This window comes from Triturus cristatus, chromosome 1_1 (assembly GCF_964204655.1).
Source record: "Triturus cristatus chromosome 1_1, aTriCri1.1, whole genome shotgun sequence".
NCBI classification, from domain to species: Eukaryota; Metazoa; Chordata; class Amphibia; order Caudata; family Salamandridae; genus Triturus; species Triturus cristatus.
In genome coordinates, this window is record NC_140579.1 from 831,534,246 (window position 1) to 831,555,342 (window position 21,097).

Sequence of the window (21,097 nt, forward strand, 5' to 3'; positions counted from 1 at the left end):
CTCGTAATACGGCGGATGGACTGCCGCCCTCAGACTGCCACCACCAGCCCAGCAGTCTATGGACCGCCAAACTCGTAATCAGGCCCTATGTTTTTTGACAGGAAGTTTGCTAGTTTTATTTTCAGGGATCAGTTTTTCTTAGGGTTGGGGCACAGATTCCCAACCACTGTTCAAATGTTTTCAAAAGGATGGCATGATTTACTATATTAAGTAACTCTGACTGTGATAAACTGGGAAGAATGAGTAAACATCATTAGAGTAGGATTTTGACAGCATCATCTACTATTTGTACCATACCAGTTGTTGAGTTACAGCCTGCAAGGAATGTTGATTGAAGATCATAGAGGAGCTTGTTTGTGTTTCATTGCTAAAAAGCATTGATTATTTCATTATGTGGCTTTCCAAAACTTATATAGGAAAGGTAATTTGAAAAATGGTCAGAAATTACCTTGATTTTCGTAATCGGATCACTGTTTTCTGAGCACAAGAATGACTTAGCGGATTTTCAAATTGTCCTGGCACCATGCGCTGCCTTCGGGAGTAATTGGCAAAGATCGTTATGTCTTGAATGGATTATATGCTTTATTCGCCTCGCTGGCATGTAGTGGCAGAAGTGACAGGAGGGTCTTAGATTAGCAACAGTCTTTGTTAATACTGCCTGGTTTATCTTATAAAACAAAGATCAAATCTGTGCGGACTCACAGACTAGTAGGAATGGGAGTTTCTCAGGAGTATCAACTATGAGAGTTCTACTTCTCTTATTTTGTACTGGAAGAATGTAGATACTTTTTCACACTGTCTCTTGTATTGTAGTGGAGGCGGAACTAGAGATATACACATTGCTATGATAGCATAAGCGTCTTAGACATTAAAACGCCATCTTGCCACTTTTGCTGCTCTTGCACACGACACTGTAGATAGATGTTATTATATGAAAACTGCTTGCTTGCTTTTTCTTCACATGAGAAAGGTCTGTTGTTCACATTGCTAGACGTGCACCGCGACCTTGGTCTGAACATTGTGTGCAGAAACAGTCGGGGCTAACAAACAATGTATGCTTTTGAATTCAGGTTGATCGGCCCATGCTCTAGCCATAACACACACACAGCTGCAAATATCTGAAACTCGAGTGCCTTTAATATTGCAGTTTGCATGCATGAGACTCACATTCTGGAGAAGACTTTTTCCAGACACAGAGCAAAGCTGATCCTGTGATGTGATTCACCTAAGCTGTTATTTACGGTATGGGGTTCCCCATTCAAACCTAGAGACCTTCTATTAGTCTAATAATACTAGCTTACTAATGAAGGGAGGGTGGTTGTATTCCACTATCATTTGTAATATGATTTCTCCCTTTATTTTCTATGGTATTGTAACAATGCTGATGGTTTTTATTTTTAATAATTTGTCTGCTTATGTTAGCCAAAGTACTGCATCTTGGGACACGTAGTTTATAAAATAAACATTTTACACTTTACTGTGTCTCAGAATACTCTTGTTGTGGACTGATATGAGAATAATAACGAACAGGTATTTCTAATTCCCACCATTCCTAAGAGTATTCTAAGTCGCATGTTCTGGGTTGTCTAATCATTGGTAGCTTCGAAATGATACGAAGAGCGAATGAGACACTGACCGGATAGGGTTCTGGGTACTCAGGTGAGTTTTTGGTACACCGCAATTCACTGAGGTCCTGGTTTCCTGCGCATAGTTCTGTGCATGAGCAGAATCCCTGCAACAGGATTTTTTGATGGCATGTAACAACAGTTGGGGTTTTCTATTGTTTTTAACAATTTCAAAAAGCTTCTTGCTTTAATTTTTTACAATATAGATCCCTTATTAATAAAGAAGGTGTTGGTCTCCAATATGTGATTATACTATACCTTCCATTTTTATCTTACCTTTTCCCGTTTAAAGTGGAAGTGTATCGCCTTCATATTCTGTCTGTTGTGCTAAGAATTTTCCTTTATTCATATAATTATTAGCAAATTAGTACAAAGAAGAGGGATTATTTTGCCTTTTTTTAAAGTGAAACAATTTCATCTGCCATGTCAATCATGGTTTCATTATAATGTGCTGTTAAACAAGTAATGTTGGGTTCATTTATGTTGTTGGCTAATTTTGTAATGTTCTTCTATTCAAGATAGAGCAGTTTGTGTCCCTGCAATTTTTCGTTCAGATCGTCTGTTTGTTTAATTGACCCATGACATACGTTTTGGTACATAAAAAGGTGAAAGATAGTGGGAGGTGGAGAAAGCGGTCAACCAACTTTTGGTTTTTGCTCTTGATGCAGACGTTTTTGACTATTGGGAAGCTGATTGTCAAATTTTCAAATGAGTTGGTGCTGAGCAAAAAGGAATGAGTTGTATGTTATGTTGCCAAGTATTTCTAATGTGCACGTACACCAAAAAGGTTTCATGGCGTTGGGGCAAAAGAGGCAAGGAACTCGGAACTTATCCATAAGCTTGTCTAAAGAGCCATATTTTTAGCGAGGTCGTAAAGCTTCCATGGGAAGTTGTGACTCTAATGAGTCAGGGAAGAGAATTCCACATGTGTGGAGCAGTCACAGCAAACCTTAGGCACTCAGTCTATTTTTCCTGTACTTGGGAACCACAAGCAGATTTTGATGAGCTGATCTAAGGTTACGTTTGGGGGTATAGTCCTGGATTCTGGAGTTCACAAAAGTAGGATATTCACCATTATGCGATTTAAAAATAATGCACCCAGTTTTAATTAAGGACCTTTGGCCAGTGTAATTTTGACATCAGAGGTTTAGTGTGGAGCCATACGAGCCTGGTTTGGAACCAGCGGCAGCTTCTGTCTCTGTCCCTTAGGAAGTCCCAGATAGAGTGAGTTTGCATAGTTGATGGGGACATAACCAAGGCGATTATAATCTGAGTAATAGCCTTGAGTGATAAGATAAAGTTACTGCACTTACCTGAGGCTTCATAGATAGATTCCCATCTATCATGACCCCAAGGCTCTTGCCTGTTTTTTTCTTCACTGGTCAAATGGAAGGATTTCAGCTATGCATTTTGTTTTCAGGCGTCACAATTTCAGTCTTATCTGAATTCAACTTTAACTCATTACAACTCATTCAGTCACAACTGTATAACATGGTGCTTCAGAAACATTATGCAGATTCTGTTGTGTCATCGATGTTGAAAAGCAACTGCATATCATTAGTGTACTTGTATATGTTCACCATCTGTTCCTGTAGGGTGCGGACTAGGGGGCGGATACCGAGGTTGAAAAGATGGGGGGGACAAAGAGGACCCCTGTAATACTCCTCAGTTAAGTTCTACCTTGGATTAGGAAAAAGGAGTGAGATGTGCTGATTTTGAACATCCAGAATGGAAGGACTTTATCCAGTTTAATGCCGACTCCTTCACATGTGCGACCCTGACATATTTGATTAAGATGTCGTGCGCTCTACTGTGTCAAAGGCTGCAGATATGTCTAACAGTACCAGTGCCTGGGTCACACCTGTGTCTGTTTCTTCTTGCATATCACTAATTACGGAGAGAATAGAGTCTCAGGCATGGGCAGGGCATGTGCATGGGCAGGCCAAAACCCGGACTGGTGGTGATTGAGAAAAGAGAAGTCCTCTAAGAATGTGCTTAAAGGTTTGGTAATGTGTGCCTTTAGTAACTTGGCTAAGTAAGGGAGGAGTGAAATGGGCTGTAGTTTTTCAATATGGAGGGATCGTCCTCAGCTTTTTTTTGAAGTGGGATGACTACCGCCTCCTTCAAGGTATGGGTGACAATGCCTTGACTTAGGGATAAGTTAAGCAGAAAGACCACAGGATCTGGAAAATGTGAGAAGATTTCTTTTAGGATCCGTAGGGGACAGGTGTCTTTTGGAGAGCCAGATTTGACCTTAGTCATCAATTTCCACTTATCAGCTTTAGAGATGGCCGGTAAAACTTGTGTTATATGGAGTGTTATAAAATTCACATCTTCCGAGCCAGTAGTGCTACTTAGGAGGCTGGGAGGAATATTGTCTATAATCAACCGTATTTGGTCAATGAAAAAGAAGACTAAGTAGTCATACTTGAGCGATCAGGGTTAGAAAGTTTGCTGACAGTATCAAGTATTTCTTCAGTTTTGTTGCCAGAATGTAGGATTTTATTTAATAAATAGGCATATTTAGCCCCCCAAATTGATTTCTTGTAGGCTTTTAGTCGCACCATGAAAATGTCCTTATTCTCCGGAGTAGATGTTTTCTGAAATTTTCGCTATAACTGGCATTGCTCAAGTTCAGCTTTTGTTAGTTCCTCTGTGTACCATTTTGAGGGTTCATGGTGGTGAATTGGTTTTGTTTTCTGTTTCAGGGGGGATACGTTCCTGGCTTCCTTGAGCCAGGAGGATATGGGTGAATCTAGTTTAATGGTAATGTTCTCTACCGTTACAATTGGTAGGGGAGTAAGTTTGGTAAAATAAAGTGAGTCATTTAAAATGTTTTATTTGTATCTCTCTACTTGTGACTGAAGCTACCTATAAAGATGTATTTTGTTGTTGAATGGATTCATTCCCCTCTTTTCCGTAAACTTCTTTTTCAACTCTGAGCCTTCCCTGTCTTCAAAATAATTTCTTCCTATTGGAGAAGTTAATTAAATTAAAGGAGAAGGTTTGATTTGATTTCACCTTTACTCATGTAATGTTAATAATCAGCAATCAGTGTTTCCAGTAATTCTTTATGGGCACTAAAACACATAATCATTGATTTTGGTATGGGGATAGTGGCCACAAGAGGAGATCCAACCCTTAGATATGCACCTAAATCCGTTCAATTCATAATGAAGGTCATAGTGTTGTTTTTTTGATTTACACTAATGTATGAAATATTTATTCACCATTTTAAAGTTTGTTTATTTTTTTATTTATCAGGCATATTGACAGTAATCACAAGCTGATACGGTGGAGGTTTGTCTTCCATGGCTGCATCGATGGCTTCAGTAGAGCAATTATATATGTGAAATGTTGCACCAACAATCGAGCAGGCACAGTTCTTAACCTTTTCAGAGATGGAATATCCAGATTTGGACTGCCATTGAGGGTTAGAGGCGACATGGGTGTTGAAAATGTTGATGTTGCACGTTACATGATATGTAGAAGAGGATTAAACAGAGGCAGTTTTATTTGTGGTCGAAGTGTTCACAATCAACGTATTGAGCGATTGTGGGGAGAGTTAAACAGAGTTGTTGTTCGTTACTTCAAGGATTTGTTCTTTTGGATGGAACAAAATGGAATATTAGATATTCAAAATGAAATCCATCTTTTTGCACTGCACTTTATTTACCTAAAAAGACTAAATAAAGCAGTTGCTGAGTTTGTGAACCAATGGAATAATCACCATTTGCGTACAGAAGGGCACTTAACTCCTTTACAGTTATGGACTCGTGGTATGCTCTGTGCCACCTCCATGTTAGACACCTTTTGTGTAGGAGATGATTATGGTGTTGATAACTATGGGTACACTTTTACTGCTGAAGTAAACAATTCTGTACAGGTCCCGGAAAATGTTATAATTTTAGGAGAAGAAGACAGGGTGGCACTAGAGAATTCAATGGACCCAGACACCAATCATTCTAATCATGCAGTAGACATTTTTATAAGCACATGTAATTTTATTGCAAATCTAATTAACAATGTCGACAATGCTTAAATTCTAAGTAGTTCGTTTTGCTCTCCGATATGCTCCAATGTTTTGTTTTCTCCTTGTTTTTATGCATCATTGAGCAAGGTATATAGCAATTTCTTTACTAATGTAAAAATGACATTTTTTGTACAACACTAAGTATTTGTGATGTCAGTGGTTGCATTCCACACTGTGGACTTACAATTAGTGGAGCAAAAAATATATTGTTATTAAACATGGCCTTTGTTGGTCTCATTATTTAAAATAATAAACTGTGGTAACCCTGAGCTGGACAGCAAGTGGAAACTGTTTTAAGCTTGAAAGTGTTGGTGCTAGTTGTAATTGTGTGTTTCAATGACCACTAAACATGCAGTAATTTTAAATATGTTCTGAATGCAAAATCATTTCAGAATATTGTCAGCAGAGGATGTAACTTAAACATATGACTTTTATGATAAAATGAGCGATGACACATTCTACCCCTGCAGAGGTAAAGTTAAATAGATTAAAATTAGTGTCACATAAATCATCAAAACTACTAGGATAATGTTCAGGCACTGTAAATTAAAATAAAATACACAAACATACAAATATCATAGTGAACATTAATAGCTTAATGTATTGGATTAAAAGGACATCACTTGAAATTATTATACCATGGAACATATGGAAAAAAAGCAAATTCTTGGTGAAAAATTAGAGGCACATACAGGATATATGAGCCCATAGACAGTTGGAATTATTTCGCTTTCCCTCATGGTTGATTTTAGAAACTGGTGTTTGGAGGCTCAGTTGCAGAGATTATGTTGTTCGGATACAGATTCATACTTCCAAATTGTCAGCACTGTAGCATAGATTCAGAGCTTTACTTTCGTAATGTTATGTTCGTATTACACTATACTTGAAATGATTTTTTGCTGATTGTTTCCTTGTTAATTGTTGTCAGAAATGCCCCTCTTAAGTGTAGGTGATACCTTGTTTTGGCCTCTCCAAAATGAGAAGACTCTTTGCGCACAATACCCATCAGCCAAGAAGACACTATTTACCGTTACCTATGAAAAAACACATTCCCTTTGCCCATTGTTACACATTTGTAATTTACATGACTGCCTATCTTCATTGGTATCATTTAGGTGATTGCTTATATTTGCTGCCTGATACAGTGAAAGAATGCATTGTTAATACTTTCTACTGGTACTGAACTAGAAAAACCATTAGAAGCTGTAGTCGAGTGATCAACAAATAAGGTGACACTTTCAGAAATGTCCTCATAAAGTGTTTACAATTGCATTAGTGTACCTACAGTGTTCAAATTCTCATTTTGCTGCAAGAAAAAGTCTGATTTAAACTGATGAGTTGGACATGAGGAATTGCTCCTCTTTACATGCTCGACTTCTTTTTTGGCTGAATATATTGCTTTTTTAGACTCTGCACAACATGGTTCTGCTATCAACGCCCAGTGTATGTGTTCTCAACCCTAAAACTTTTAGACATTGACCAATCTTTTATTGGCATACTAAGGCCATAGTGTATGATGTAGAAAATGCACCCAAGGCACGGACTGCCGCACCTATTGTACACTCCACTCAGTAGGACAAAGGAATAAAACATGACGTTGGGGCTACCATTGTTGCCTGACTGCTGCAGTGTAATACTTGCAGAGCAAACTGTTATAATAACCTTTTTTAATAGGTAAAACCCCCCCTTTGAAATATTAGGAAGTCACCACTTTGTGAGTGTTGTAGCCAACACGCGTGGTTGGGTGGTATTGAAAAGTGCCTAAAGGCTATTATCAGTTTACTGCTCTATGTATAAAACCAGAGTGATTTCAAATTTTTAATAAATAGAAATAATAAATAGAAAGTTAGCATTTATCTGCCTGAGCTTTCAGAAAGCTAAATAGCATTAGCCTTTGTCAACTCCCAGCCTCTACTCAAGCCTGGCTATAGGTTTAAAAAAAATGTGAACTGCATCCCAGGAGCAAACAATAGGCTGACCTGAATGGGTAGATGAACCCTCAGAATTCCACAGAATATTTACAGAGGAGGCTGTGGGCATCCTGTTAACACCGTAATGTCAATCCGGCTTAACAGGTCTGTGAGCCACATCTAACACTTGCAAGGGAGAGGACAGGATGCCAAGGCAATTTTGTGAACTTAATGCCTTTCACTGAAAGACCCTGCTTGTGACCTACCAGGCATCTGTCTCTGTGTTTCTTGTGGGTACAGTGAGTGCATCAAACTGAATTTTATTATTAGATGTGGAACGTCACTAGGATTACCAGGGTACACTCCCCATTTACACCCCCAGCCACAGAGCCAGAGTTTATTGTGGCCAGAGACCTTTGCCGTACTGAACTTGCTCTAATACACTTTGCATTTTTGGCCAGTTTACAGTAAGGTAAACATGAACTACTGCAAACGTAAGTTTTTTTACTGCTTGGGAAACTTTACTCCATTGGTCATAGAGGAACTGGGAGTGTCATAGTGTGTACCCATTCCCCTACAAGCTGGTGAACCAAAGAAGTCTGGACCCTCATCCAGCCTTTCTCTGAAAAATGGCAGACTTGCTAAAAGTCTGAAGCTGCTGCACTTGGCTTCTGTGACCTGTTAGAAGGACCTGAAGAGTTTGGACCCCCTCCTTCTTGAAATCCAAGGACTGAAAGGTCTCCAAAGATCAAGAGGCTGATCTCCTGTGCGGGTCCAGGAACCAAAAAAACCAAAAAAACCTGAAAAAAATGTTCCTGTGAAGAATGGCAGTTGACCAGTGGCAACTGGACCTGGACTGAACTTTGCTGTTTCCCTCTGACAGACACCCTGAGGGGCAGATTTATCATTATTTTCTGCAGTGCGGTGCAGCAAGCCACCTTGCTGCACTATGCTACGTGAAAGAGAAAGGTCACGATTGTACCGTATTTAACACGAAACCACGCATTCCTGACCTTTACTTGCACTGGCGCACCATGTGCTGCCTTGCAGACAGGAGTGTTTTTTACAGGACACCTTCCTGCATTAAAAAAATCCCCTGAAGCATTTTTCTCTTTCTATTTGTGCTATGTGTGCTGCAGCACACATAGAAAGTGGAACAAAAGAGGAGAAATAGAGACATTTCTCCTCCTTATGCTTCACCTGGGAGGCTTAGCATTTTTACCCATTCCCAGATCTGACAGTAATGTTATATCTGGAAATGTGCCAAAATGCATGGTAGAATGCGTGGTAACACCTAGGCTACACCCATGAAATACCTCCTTTGGACAGAGTAATGCAACACAGCAATTTGCACTGTGTTTCGTTACTCTAGATTTATCAAGCCACGCTGGGCTACGCAAGGTGGCCTTGCGTTGCTTCATAAATCTGACTTAGTAGTTGTGTCGCAAAGGCAATGCAACTCGTTGGTAAATCTGCCTCTTAGAGTCTAAAACTACTACACCTTATAAGTGTCCTCCTGTGGTGGTTCAGGCACCACAAGACGTTCGGGAACTTTGCTCCAAAGTTTAAAGGGACCAATGGCAAAAAGTATTTGATTGGCAGTTCCCAGAGTCAGATTGAAAATCCTCAGCAATTCAAAAACGTTTGAACTTGGAAATTATTTCAAACTTCTCGTCCCTAGCGGGGCTAATCTACTTGGTATATCCAACGTGCTGGAGCGGCACTGATGTAAAAATGTACAACGTGGCTAAATCCCGCCTCCACTCCTATCTTAGACCTCCTAGTACCTCCTACTCATGACATAATTAGGCTAAACTGAGCTCGGAAGCTGGGTAGTGGCCTAGCTTGTATTCATAGGAACACACTCTCGATTTCTCACATGGAGTCCTCTTCGCCTTCCTCCTGTGAATACCTCTGTCTCAGCTCTCAAGTACTAACCTGCCGGATTGCAAACTTCACCATTTTTATCACCCCCCGGGAGACAATCTCCCCTTCATCGAGCAACTAATGGAAAACATCTCTGGCAATGTCGACTCAGCCGTGTCCCAAATCTTCCTTGGTGATTTCAACCTTCTCCGGTCTAACCCCAATGCACATGCGGTAATGTGCCTTAAATCATTCTTAACTGATCAAGAACTGATTCAGCACTGTGATCAACCTACTCATAACAAAGGAGACACTCTAGACCTCATTATCTTGAAAGGAGAGACCATCACTTTGGAGACCATTACCCCTTGCGACTGGTCCAACTACCACTGCATCCTCTTTTATATTAACAGATAGGCGTCGGAGAGGAAGTGTCAACCAATGAAATCAAAGATTTGGAAAAGGGACCTCAGATCAATAAACTCAGATGAACTAGCAGCCTACTGTAAAGCTGCCCTCTCCTCTCAAGCTGACTTGGTTGAGGTTCAGTGACTCACCGACTCCTACAACTCGACCATCTCCAACCTCATGGCTGACATTGCACCACCCAAACAAAAAAATGCCTCAACAAAAATATCCATCCGGTGTAAAATGATAATCTAAACACGGTACGCCGCAACCTCAGGACTGTTGAACGGTCCTGTAAATCCAAATCCTCCCTACCAACTAAAACTCCTTAGAGATGTTAGGAGCTTCTACAACAAACAAATCAATAGCGCTAAAGCTGACTACTTCAGACACCAACTTGATCAAGCTGCTACCGCCCCAAGAAACTTTTAGTATTGGTCAAACAGCAATCAGTGGAAGGTCCAAACCATTGACTCTGGAAGCAGTACACCATCATGCGACAAACCTGCTGCTTTCTTCACTGAGAAAACAAGACCCATCACCACTGAACTCACCTCCAAGAAGGCTCTCCTGTCATCCTCTGGGTCCACACCATGCCTTGACCTCTTAGAAAACGCCAAACCTGCAAACCTATCAGCCTGAACACTAAGAACAATTCGTAATGGGGCACCGTTACCCCATTCAGTGAAAAAGACATCAACAAGATTCTTCAGAATATCAACCCATCTAACCACTTCAGTGACCCGTTACCCCCGGCCATCTTCAAAGAAATCAAGAATGCACTCATCCTCAGCTGGACAGGGATTGTAAACGCTTTTTTATAACAAGGCACCATCCCAGACTGCATAAAAGCAGCTCAGGTATCACCTACACTAAAAAAAACAAACGCAGATAAAGCTGACCTCAAAAACCTCCGCCCTATCTCCAACATCCCAACCCTAGCCAACATCCTAATAAAATGCGTACAATCCCAACTTTGTGCTCACATAGATAACTTCCAACTCCTAGACCATTATCAATCCGGTTTTCGAAAGAGGCAGGATACGGAATCGGCTCTCACTCATGTTATGGATGACATTTTAAAAATGCTTGACTAAAATGATTCTTGACTCCTAATCCTCCGTTACCTTTCCTCCGCATTCGAAACAGTTAATCATGACAACCTCCTATCCATTCTGAAGAACAGGATGGGTTTCACGGGTCGGGTGCTACAATGGTTCTCGTCCTTCCTCCACCACAGATCACAAAGAATCAAGGCAAACCACTCACTCTCCCAGCCTTCTCTAGTACTCATGGGTGACCTCCAAGGATCAGCCCTTTCTCCTATCCTCTTCAACCTTTTCTTGGAACCACAAGCTAATTCACTAAATTCCACAAACATTCTCTTCCATATGTCTGCGGACGATACGCAACTTTATCTGAAACTCTCATCCCCGGACAACATCATCTCACTCAACACTACCCTAACGTCTAACTGAGAATCATCGCCTGCTCAACACCTCCAAAATTGAATACCTTCTCATCTCTCCTCCGAACCACATCTCCAAGCCAGACCTTTGGCTGATTCACCTCACTGCTTTTAACTGCATCCCTCTCATCATAGACTCAGCCAAATCTCTTGGAATCACCCTGGACAAGCACTTGTATATGACAAATCACATCAGCAATGTGTGTAAGGGAGCTAATCACTTGATGAGGACACTTAAAAATATCAAACCATTCCTTCCACAGTCTGATTTCAAGCAGGTAGTCCAAGCGCTTGTCTTGCCGGGGCTAGACTACAGCAGCGCTACGCTCTGGGATCTTCCCAAATACACCCTGGCTCCACTAAGGGCATCACTGAATGCTGCGGCTAGACTGGTTACAGGTAGCAAACAAAATGAGCACATATCCCCAGTCCTAAAATCCCTTAAATGGTTGCCCTACACAGCTTGAATTCAGTTAAAGATTGCCGTTCAGACGCACAAAGCCTTGCATTTCAAAACTCCCAGGTACCTAGCGCAAAAACTTTAATTATCCTGTGGTGGTAGAGCCTCAAGAAGCGCTAACACTTTCCTCTTGAAACCACTCATCCATAGCAAAAAAAAAACTTGTCACCAAGCCTTCTCCAGAGCTGCCCCAAAGATACGGAACTCTCTTCCCCTGGAAGTATGCAGAATATCCTTAATGACAGCTTTCAAAGTGGAAGTTCAAAGATTCCTAATGAATTAACTCTTACCTAAATTGGGCAATGTTCACCTGCTCTAAGTCATTGATCCTACAACCGTTGTACCATCATTTGATGCTGCTCTTCTTTACCGCAGTGTGCCCCCCTTTGTAGCCCACTACTCATTGTCTTGTAATTATGTGAATATTCCTGTTTTTTTTATTCTTACTTGATGTCGTTATTGCATTTATGTCCTTCCTTCCATCTTTTTGTAAAGCGCTCTGATATCCTTCAGGATCTTGTCTGCGCTATATAAAGCTTTATAAAATAAAAATAAAACTCATTAATCTGATGACATCCCACTCACTTTTCAGGCAATGCCCTCCTGTGAAGGCCTCTGTTTTTCAATAGTTGGTAAATCTTTCCTGCTCTATGTTGGGTTAATGTTTGGTGCATCAGGTCGGATAGGGACAGAAAATACTACTTTATTATTCATACTTCTGAATATTTTACTTTTGTATTTAGACATCAGCACAGTCACAATTAATCATAAGTACTTTCAAACCGAACATATTTCTCGCAAAGCCTATATTACATATGCAGTGAGCCTGTAGCTAGCATGGTTGGGTTCATCAGTCTTCAGATGGTAGTCCCCATCACCACATAGGCTGACTCTGACAGCGATTTCAAAACTGTTGTCCTGAATATGGGGCACTGAAAATCTTGTATGGTCATAAGAGCATGGTTTTTACTGATGCTGGCATCTTAAACAGGGCTAGACTTTTCTTCCACAGGTGATTAGGCCAAAAGAGGACAAAGGAAGATGTCTTTGTCTCGTGCTTCAATGACAATAGAAACAGAACCGAGACCAAATTCTTCCCACATTTTCACATATACAAAAAGAAAAATGCCTCTTTGATGTGTTTTTCTGTAGGATCCTGCACATAACAGTACTGGCTGTAATCCAGGTACTCTTTTAGCATGAAGCAAGGGTGCCTGCATTGTTGCTAAGCAGCAACAAGTGTGCTAGCACCAGAAGAGAGTGCCATATATTTTAAATATGGCTGTTGTGAGCTCTATCCCATTCACGTAATGCACCACAGAAACTTGCCTTGCTGCACTGCGTTCATGTACTTACTAAATTTCTCCCTAGATTTTGGGGTGTGATGCTGTTTCCAAGGTGCACCCTACTACCTACGTCCGTGTTGGGTCCCATGACATTTCTGTTTGCAATCTACTTGCAAGGGCACACAGCCTGCAGCTTAGCCTACGGCAATTTATTTAATAGGGTTTGCAGACAGTTTCGAGGGGTGCCTATGGGAGTATCCTGTTCCTTTAGCCTCCAGCATTCAATTTAAAATGTAGTATCTGTATGATTGGTCTCCATCATCCATTCAGTCCTTTTCCCTACAGAGCCTTGACCCCTTCTATTTGTCTATTTCCCCACCTTCCTGCACACTTCCATGTACCATTTCTCCTTAGATCCCATTCCAACCTGGATCCATTTCCTGAATTTAGGCCTTTAGCTTCCAGAGTGTACTCCATCCTGGTGTTCCCACCTCATCCCACCTCAACAGGGTATGAACTATAGTAGACTTCTCTTCCTAGCCTTCTCTTAATATTTTGTAACTTCTTTCTTCCACTCCCCTGTACATACTCGGAGTATCCCATGCAGTCTTTTTTTCCTTTCCTTTCTTTATTCTTTGCGCCATTTTCTGCCCTATTTCCCTTCATGCTTTGTTCTTACTTTGCTGTGTTTTTGTGACTAGAGTCCTAGACACATTCATGCTTCCTACCTTCCTTGTGCACAATAATGCGATTTTCATCACTTGGTCCCAGTCAGATCTTACCTCCCTATCTATCTCTCCCCTGCCACACCCTTTTACTTGTGCCATTGCCTACCTGGTCCCTCTAACCATTTCAGTCTGTTTCTCACAAGAAGTTTCTTACATTCGGTAATGCTTTATCTAGTAGAGACTCTATCTAGCTGCAGATTCCTAACCATAGAATATTCCCCAGGAGTCAGACTAGATCCAGAAGTTTTCAAGCAGTTCGCTTGAGATGGCCTCGTCCGGCTCTGTGTTGTGGTGTCTACGCTGGCAATGCAATGCAATGCGTGGTGCCTAAATAAATGCCACCCTGAAGCGCTGATGTTAGTTCCTTTTGTGACTTTCCATGTCAAGCACGCAGCCATGATGAGGACTGACAACTGAACTGAAATTCTAAGGCCCTTAGAATGGTGAGCCTTACACTGTGATCAGTTCTGCGAGCATGGACGATGGAATGACCAGAAAGGTCATCTGATAAGAGACTTCTAGCTGCATATTCCTTATCTTAGAATACAAAACCCAAGCAAAGCTTCCCAGGAGGTGGGTATGCGAAGCTGGTTTAAACCAGGAAGTCCTACAAGACTGAGTGGACCAAGTGCCCATCATAACGGACCGAACTGTTCAGGCAATAGTGTTTGGTAGACATCTGCAGAGATGCCCATGTTGCTGCCTAACAGATAACCAGGACAGGGACTCCTTACGCTAGCTAACGCAATGGTCGTAGCCCTGGCTGTGGTGGATGAGCAAGCAAGCCCTCAGGAGGTTGCTTCTTGCCCAATACGTATCAGGTATTTATGCTGAGCAGTATCCGTCTTGAGATGGTCCATTTCTGCACAGCATTCCCTTTCTTGGCCCCTTTGTACACCACAAAGACTTGATCGTACACCTGGAACTCTTTTGTGTGGTCAAGTTAGAAACAACAACTCTTTTTGGGTCCAGACAATGGAGTCTCTCCTCCTCATTTGAAGTGTGAGGTAGAGAAAAAGAGTTAGGCAATGTGATGCACTGGCCTACAAGGAAAGTAGTCACAACCTTCCGGAGTAAGGAGGCATGTGTCCTGAGTACGAGATTGTCCGGATAGAAGATGGTGTAGGGAGGGTTTACATAGAGTGGCTGCAATTTGCTGACCATTCTGGCTGATGTAACGTGCACTAAAAAAGCAGTCTTGATGGTTAATCAGTGGCCGGATCAATTATGCAAAGGCTCAAAGTGTGCACACAATAAAGCATGCTGAATGGCCTGGGAGGAATTGTATGTTGCAAACCGTTGAGGATCCTAGCCACAAAAGGTGCCTTGAACAAAGAAAAATGTCCAAACAGGAGAAACTGAGAATGGGGAGCAGTTAGAGCACTAATGTTCCTAGATAAACACCATGCAACAAATTTATCCTCGCGTGCTGGCGTATACCCACTTGGTGGAGGTACTCCTGGCTGTCAGAATAACATCACATACTTTGTGAGGAAGTTTGAAAACTGTCAGCTGTTAAAGGTTGGTCTTCAAACATAAAGGTGAAGGGTGTGCAGGTTCGAGTGTAGGACCCTCCCGTTGCTGCAAAAGAAGGTTCTCTCAATGAGACAGCCTGATCGGGGGATCGATCATTCAAGTCCAGAAGCGGGTTCATAGAAAGCCGAAGGCCTGTGTCTTCACTGGAGTCCGTACTCCTCCAAGTACAGCGGCGGAGGCCTCGGCTGCTACCTGCTGTGTCCTCAGCCAAAATGTTGGAACCCCTGTCAGCATGTCAGCTCTCGGAAGAGGGAGCAACATGTCATGGGCACTGACGTGTGCGGCAGGGCTTTCTTTTAAGATGACGAATGCATGTTACTCGGTAGAGTGTGTACCTGCTAGGCTTAGGGTCTAGAAAACGAATGCTTTGAATGATGATAATACTTAACAGAGTGTGCAAGATGGTTATAGTATTTTTAAAGCAGTTAGGTTTTACTTACACCAACAAAAATAACAGCAACACAGCATATGAAACTTCCATTCAGCTGTTCAAAGAGCAATGTGTTAGAAGCAGCATTACAAGGTCATTCAAACCATGAAAGAGCAACTTTAGAGGCATTTTTCCACACATTTGCTTACTGTTCATACATGCTTCTAACGGAGGCATGGTTTGTTCTATGATACATATACGTCAGACTTAACAACTTCCACAAACATTTCCAAAGAGAATTATTGATGAGAAAGTTGTAAACAGATCGACAAATTTGGGAGAGGAAGACAAGAGGACTGATTGCTTGTGGGAAATGCTAGTGTCCAACTGCAAGCTTCAAATGTATTCAGTGGCATGATATGAATTGGCGAAAAATAATTAGGGACAACACTACTCGCACACCAATATAATAACTGTAAAGCTGCTAATATTTTCAATATAGGCTGTAGGTATGGTTTAAGCTAATTCATTACCAATATTATGGAAGTGCAATAAAAAATATGTTTTTGGTTTTTCTAATGTTCTTTTTATTTGATAGTATGAGTGCTAGAATTATTATTATATATTTGCCATATTCTGATACACAAGGTTTTTATGTGCAGATTGTCCATATTGCCTATTCTATTATTTAAAAACACCAATAGTTGTGATGTTGACTGCTTTCAGGTTGAGGCTTCACACATCTACAAAGACTCCTTTCAGATAAGACCTTCTCTGGAAGGACTCTCTGACTCATAAAAGTCAGGATCAAGATGAGCATGATTCATTGCAGGGAAGTGTGAGAAAAGCCTGTCTTTTTTCCTATTCTCTGAAGGTAGTGTAGGAACCAAGTTTCCCTTAGAGTTATGTGAATCTTTGTGGATGTGCCCTGCAATTTGGGAGTTCACAACACAGTGCAGTAGGTCCCTGCTGACCACTCGTGGTGCAAAAGACACACAATTGATGGACGGAATGCAGAACAAATCAAAACATTCATCCCCAGTCAGGAGATCTGGGTTAAATCCATCATTCTTTTGCTCACCATGCCACCCCAGTTTAGACCTGGCCATATGCAAATCAGTCATGACCTTGTGCCTCATGGGAACAGTCCAGCCCGAACTGCCAAGCCAGGTCCTCCCTGGACCGGAAATAAGCATCCGAGGACAGGTTTCGGGGTTACATGGGTCCCGAGCTCTCCATGCCACTGGAGTGAAGCTATCCTGGATGATGAGGGTTGAAAGCCTGAAACCGGTCCTAGGATGCTTGTTTCCAGTCCGTGGAGGACCTGACCTGGCAGTTCGAGCTGGATTGTTCCCATTGGGCGCAGGGTCAAGACTGATTTGCATATGGCTGGGTCCAAACTGGAATGGCATGGTGAGCAAAAAAATGATGGGAGTTAGGCCCAGAGCTCTGTACTGGGGTGAATGTATTACATTGTTCAGCATTCTGTCCATCAACTGTTCTTTTTGCATCTGACCACTCGTTGTGGGATGAACCAATTTCACTCTGGTGGGAACTGTCACACGGGTCTGCTTGAGACCATTCAAAATGATAATCAGCCCCTGACCCTTGTTACTGGCACTAGAGAGCTTGAACCCAAAAGGATGGGAACCCCTTGGAGCGGAGGACTAGGACACAAGGCACAGTAGCTCAGTAAAGTAATTGTAGCTATAGCCTGTTCTGTGAATCATTCAGTTAAGCATTTTTCATAAGCAAAGTAAAGGTATGGGTTAGACAATCAGTTGCTGCTTTGCAGGCCAATAGATGACTTCTGAGTTTACATACCCTCACACTACCTCACTGAGAAGCCTGCAACTGCTTGCCATTGCTACAATTGAGAGTGAAGTGTTATAGGGATTGTACATAGCCCAGTTTGCACAGCCAAAGGTTCACTGTACCCCTTTACATCAGAGGTACATTACCACAGGCCTCAGGCCCAATTGCCACTGCTTGCCCAGTGGCCACCAAAACAGGGTCTGACACAAGACACACTAAAAACATGAAACCAAGAACTCCGTCAATCTGAAGAACTTCTATTTATTGACAACCAATGTATATTTATTGGTATAGATCGTTTAGAAAAAAACTTTATTCATCATTGTAACAGCAAACATTGACAAAAGAAATGTGCTATTCTCAAGGCACAGAGACCTGCCCTGTGGCTATCAAGTGATTTTACAGAAGCCTAAAGCCCTTGCATTTCGTAAGCTGCCACAAGACTCACACCTTCCGCGACAACAGCATGATCAATCCTTGTATCCATAACTACTTTGTCATATATATACATTATACCCCTCATTTCAATATGATCATTAGGCTCGTCCAAATCCTGGAGAATTCAGTATCCCAAAGTCCATGTTTGTTTTAAATTCCTCATAGGATATTGAAAGGGGGAGGCGCAACACATTTCCACAGGTGTTTGCCTCTGGAAACATAGACATTTCAACTTGGCCATCGCATGCATGTAGAAACTCTATTGATGGTTGAGGATTAAAGCCCAGTGGTGGAACTGTGTTAGCGCCAGTCACAAAACACAGAATGTCCTTTAATTTGGCTTCACATGCAAGCTCTAAAAGAAAAAATATATATATGAGTCAAACTAGTTAAATTGTGATTACAGCAAAGATTGTGATTGTTTTTTATTTCATCTGCTAAATGAATACTTCAGTAATGGTTGACATGCGAATAATAAAACCAATGATGATTTGTTGTGCTTCATTTCACCAAAAAATCATCAATTCGAGATTATCTGTTGTTAACAACACATAACATTTCAAGATCTGGTGTCAGACTATTTTAGCATTTCCACAATCCTGCTCGCCTTACTCTCCCTTTAATAGAAGTCTTCCCATTGTTCAACATGGAGTAAGCATAGGTATTCCATGTTGGTAGACCTGCATCTGACACTCTCTCTGAGTCTTCACACACACACACCACTGTTTATACAAACAATGCCGATAAGCCAATAACCTTATCTTAAAGGCTTGGGGCTGGAGGTAGCTGCAATCTCCACTGTGCAAAGGCTTTACTCTTTTAGAGACCCACACAGCAGACCCAATCATGCTCTATATCGATTTGTATTACTTTTCCTTGATGCAGTACATGAAGCATCATTCTAATGGGGTAGCTACCATTTTACTCCCAGGACACTACAATTAAGCTTTAACAACATTAATAATATACATATCGTGCAAAATAAAGATTGAAATAAAGCAGGCATAGACTTCACAATTTTGGATGCATTGTCCTTTTGTTCTTATTATAGATTTTACTCTGTGCAAATAAAACGGGTTAGTATGTCCCTCATTAACTCTCTTTCTCTACAGTATAATTCGGAAGTCTTTGACACCATGTTTGTCATAATAGGCTGGTTTAAATTATGTTTTCAACAGATGTGTCTCATCAATAGTTGAGCTATAACATAATGAAACAATTTCACTTGCCTTCACAATCTTGGAGGTAATCTCTCCAGTAAGCAATGATGTGTTCTTCCTGTAACCGATGGTTACTGCCTAATGAACTGAATTTAATGGTAAACATGCCATTAATGATATCAGTGGTGATTTCGTGCTCCATCCAAATGAATGCCTCTTCAAAAAGTTGTTTATGAATTTCCATGGCCTGAAGTACACCCAGAGTTTTTAACCCCTCCTTTAATCTGCAATAAAGAAAAAAGAATACCTAACCATAAATAATCAGACTATTGGTCAAACTATAATGTAAAAGTTATTATAAAATTAATATATGTCTATGATGCATCTAAAGGTCCATCAGTGCCCTATGTTCAAGCTGTTCATAAAAAGTTCTGTCCAAAAACAAAAATCTGAAGCTAGCTGTCGGAAAACACTGACAAAGGCAAATTCTCTTTCTCCTGTGGTCTTGTGATGAATTCCTAGCAGCAAGGTAGCACACGACTTGCAGCTTTTCTTAAAAAAACGTAACCAAACCCAGCAAGTACATTATTAGAGGGCAAACAGTTCATTTTCGGAGCTTTTTGGATGCCAATTTTTGACTTTAAACTGTTGACCCGGTGGAGAGTGTGAATGGGACCTTAGAGACTGTGCTTGGACTTTTAGCAAGGCCTAGACAACCCTGCATAATAACTTGTTATTTTATGCATTGGATTAAAAGAGCACCTGGTCAAGGTGATTTGTAGCTGTTGATGTCTGCAGGCTTCACGCTCACATCAACCGTGGGAGTTCACTGGAAGGTAGGGGGCTAGAGGTGGCAGTAGATGTCAAAGAATAGATTTTGACTCTTAATTCTGGGTGAATCAGTACTCCATAAACCATCTACTTTATGAGGAGTACAAAGGGTTGCCTTTCCAAATATTTTTTTCAACAAACTGTAAAAATATTATATAGAATGATGAAAACTAAAATATAGTCACGGTAACCCTATACAGCCAATTGCAAATTTACTATTCTTAGGTATGCATCGAATTACCTAGACAACATCCAATTATTGATTTTTTGGCAGTTGGATAAAAAAAATTCGTTAGATTGATAGAACACCTTACAGAGTTTGCTAAGCAAATGTTTGAGGCAAACAAGCACTGCGATACCGATAGCAAATTCTGTTTTAAACATTAGAGAATGGCCTCAATAAACACTTATTAGGCCAAATGCACAAATCATTGGCAGCAAAACAATAGTCACAATTTGTGACCATTACATTTATGATTTCAGACCTATATGTTGATTTTTAAAATGTCCTGGTGGATACATTCAAAAACGTTGAGGAAAGGTGTGGCCTGCTGATCAAGTTTTTATTCACCGTGCTGCCATTACTTTTCTATCCCACGCACATGCAAGCCCTGAATCTGTTACATTTTTAGAACTCCTTTTGGGCTGCCAAGACGTGAATATGAGAAGTCCAAATCCTCTGACGTTCTGCTGTTTATGCTGATGCCCATTGTGACTATGAAGGGAAGGTAGTTGTTGCTTAATTTTAGTGCAGTTTCTATTTGGGGAAGTTGGGGAGGTGGGAAGGCCTTCACCGTTTTATTTCTTCCTGTTTGTTTTCTCTATTTTGATTTGTGTTGCATGGGCTGAACCTATGGGAATGTTGGGATTCCTGTAATTTTTGTTAGCCTTCTATTTATGCCCCCTGGAGGAAGGACAGCACAAGTTGTATTGTAAAATGCCAATAAAAAACTGAAACAAACTAAATTTAAAATATATTTGAGCACCATGATGTGCTTGATTTCACATTATGTCATTGGGACATTTCACACAGTGTGAATATATATGATGCCATTAGGGTGAACAGTGATTTACAGTAATTACTTTTTAAAAATGGACATACATGTATTGCAAAGTAAAAAAGATATTGTTTTATAATGCATATGCACATAAATAGCACTGTA

At 40.9% G+C, this 21,097-nt stretch overlaps 1 protein-coding gene across 3 annotated transcripts in view; it reads right to left on the reverse strand.

Annotated features, from left to right (window-relative positions):
- Window positions 1-17,750: 17,750 nt before the first annotated feature.
- Window positions 17,751-21,097, reverse strand: part of LOC146871146 (uncharacterized) — a 32,582-nt gene continuing 29,235 nt past the window's right edge. The window contains exons 11-12 of one of the 3 annotated variants that reach the window (XM_085650303.1): window positions 19,173-19,387; window positions 17,751-18,298 (exon numbers count right to left, since the gene is read on the reverse strand). In XM_085650303.1, the coding sequence (XP_085506429.1) occupies window positions 18,042-18,298; window positions 19,173-19,387 (472 nt within the window). In that variant the 3' untranslated portion in view covers window positions 17,751-18,041. Of the gene's footprint in view, window positions 18,299-19,164; window positions 19,388-21,097 lie in introns of those variants that run through there. The other 2 variants (XM_085650308.1, XM_085650305.1) reach the window with 2 other exon arrangements.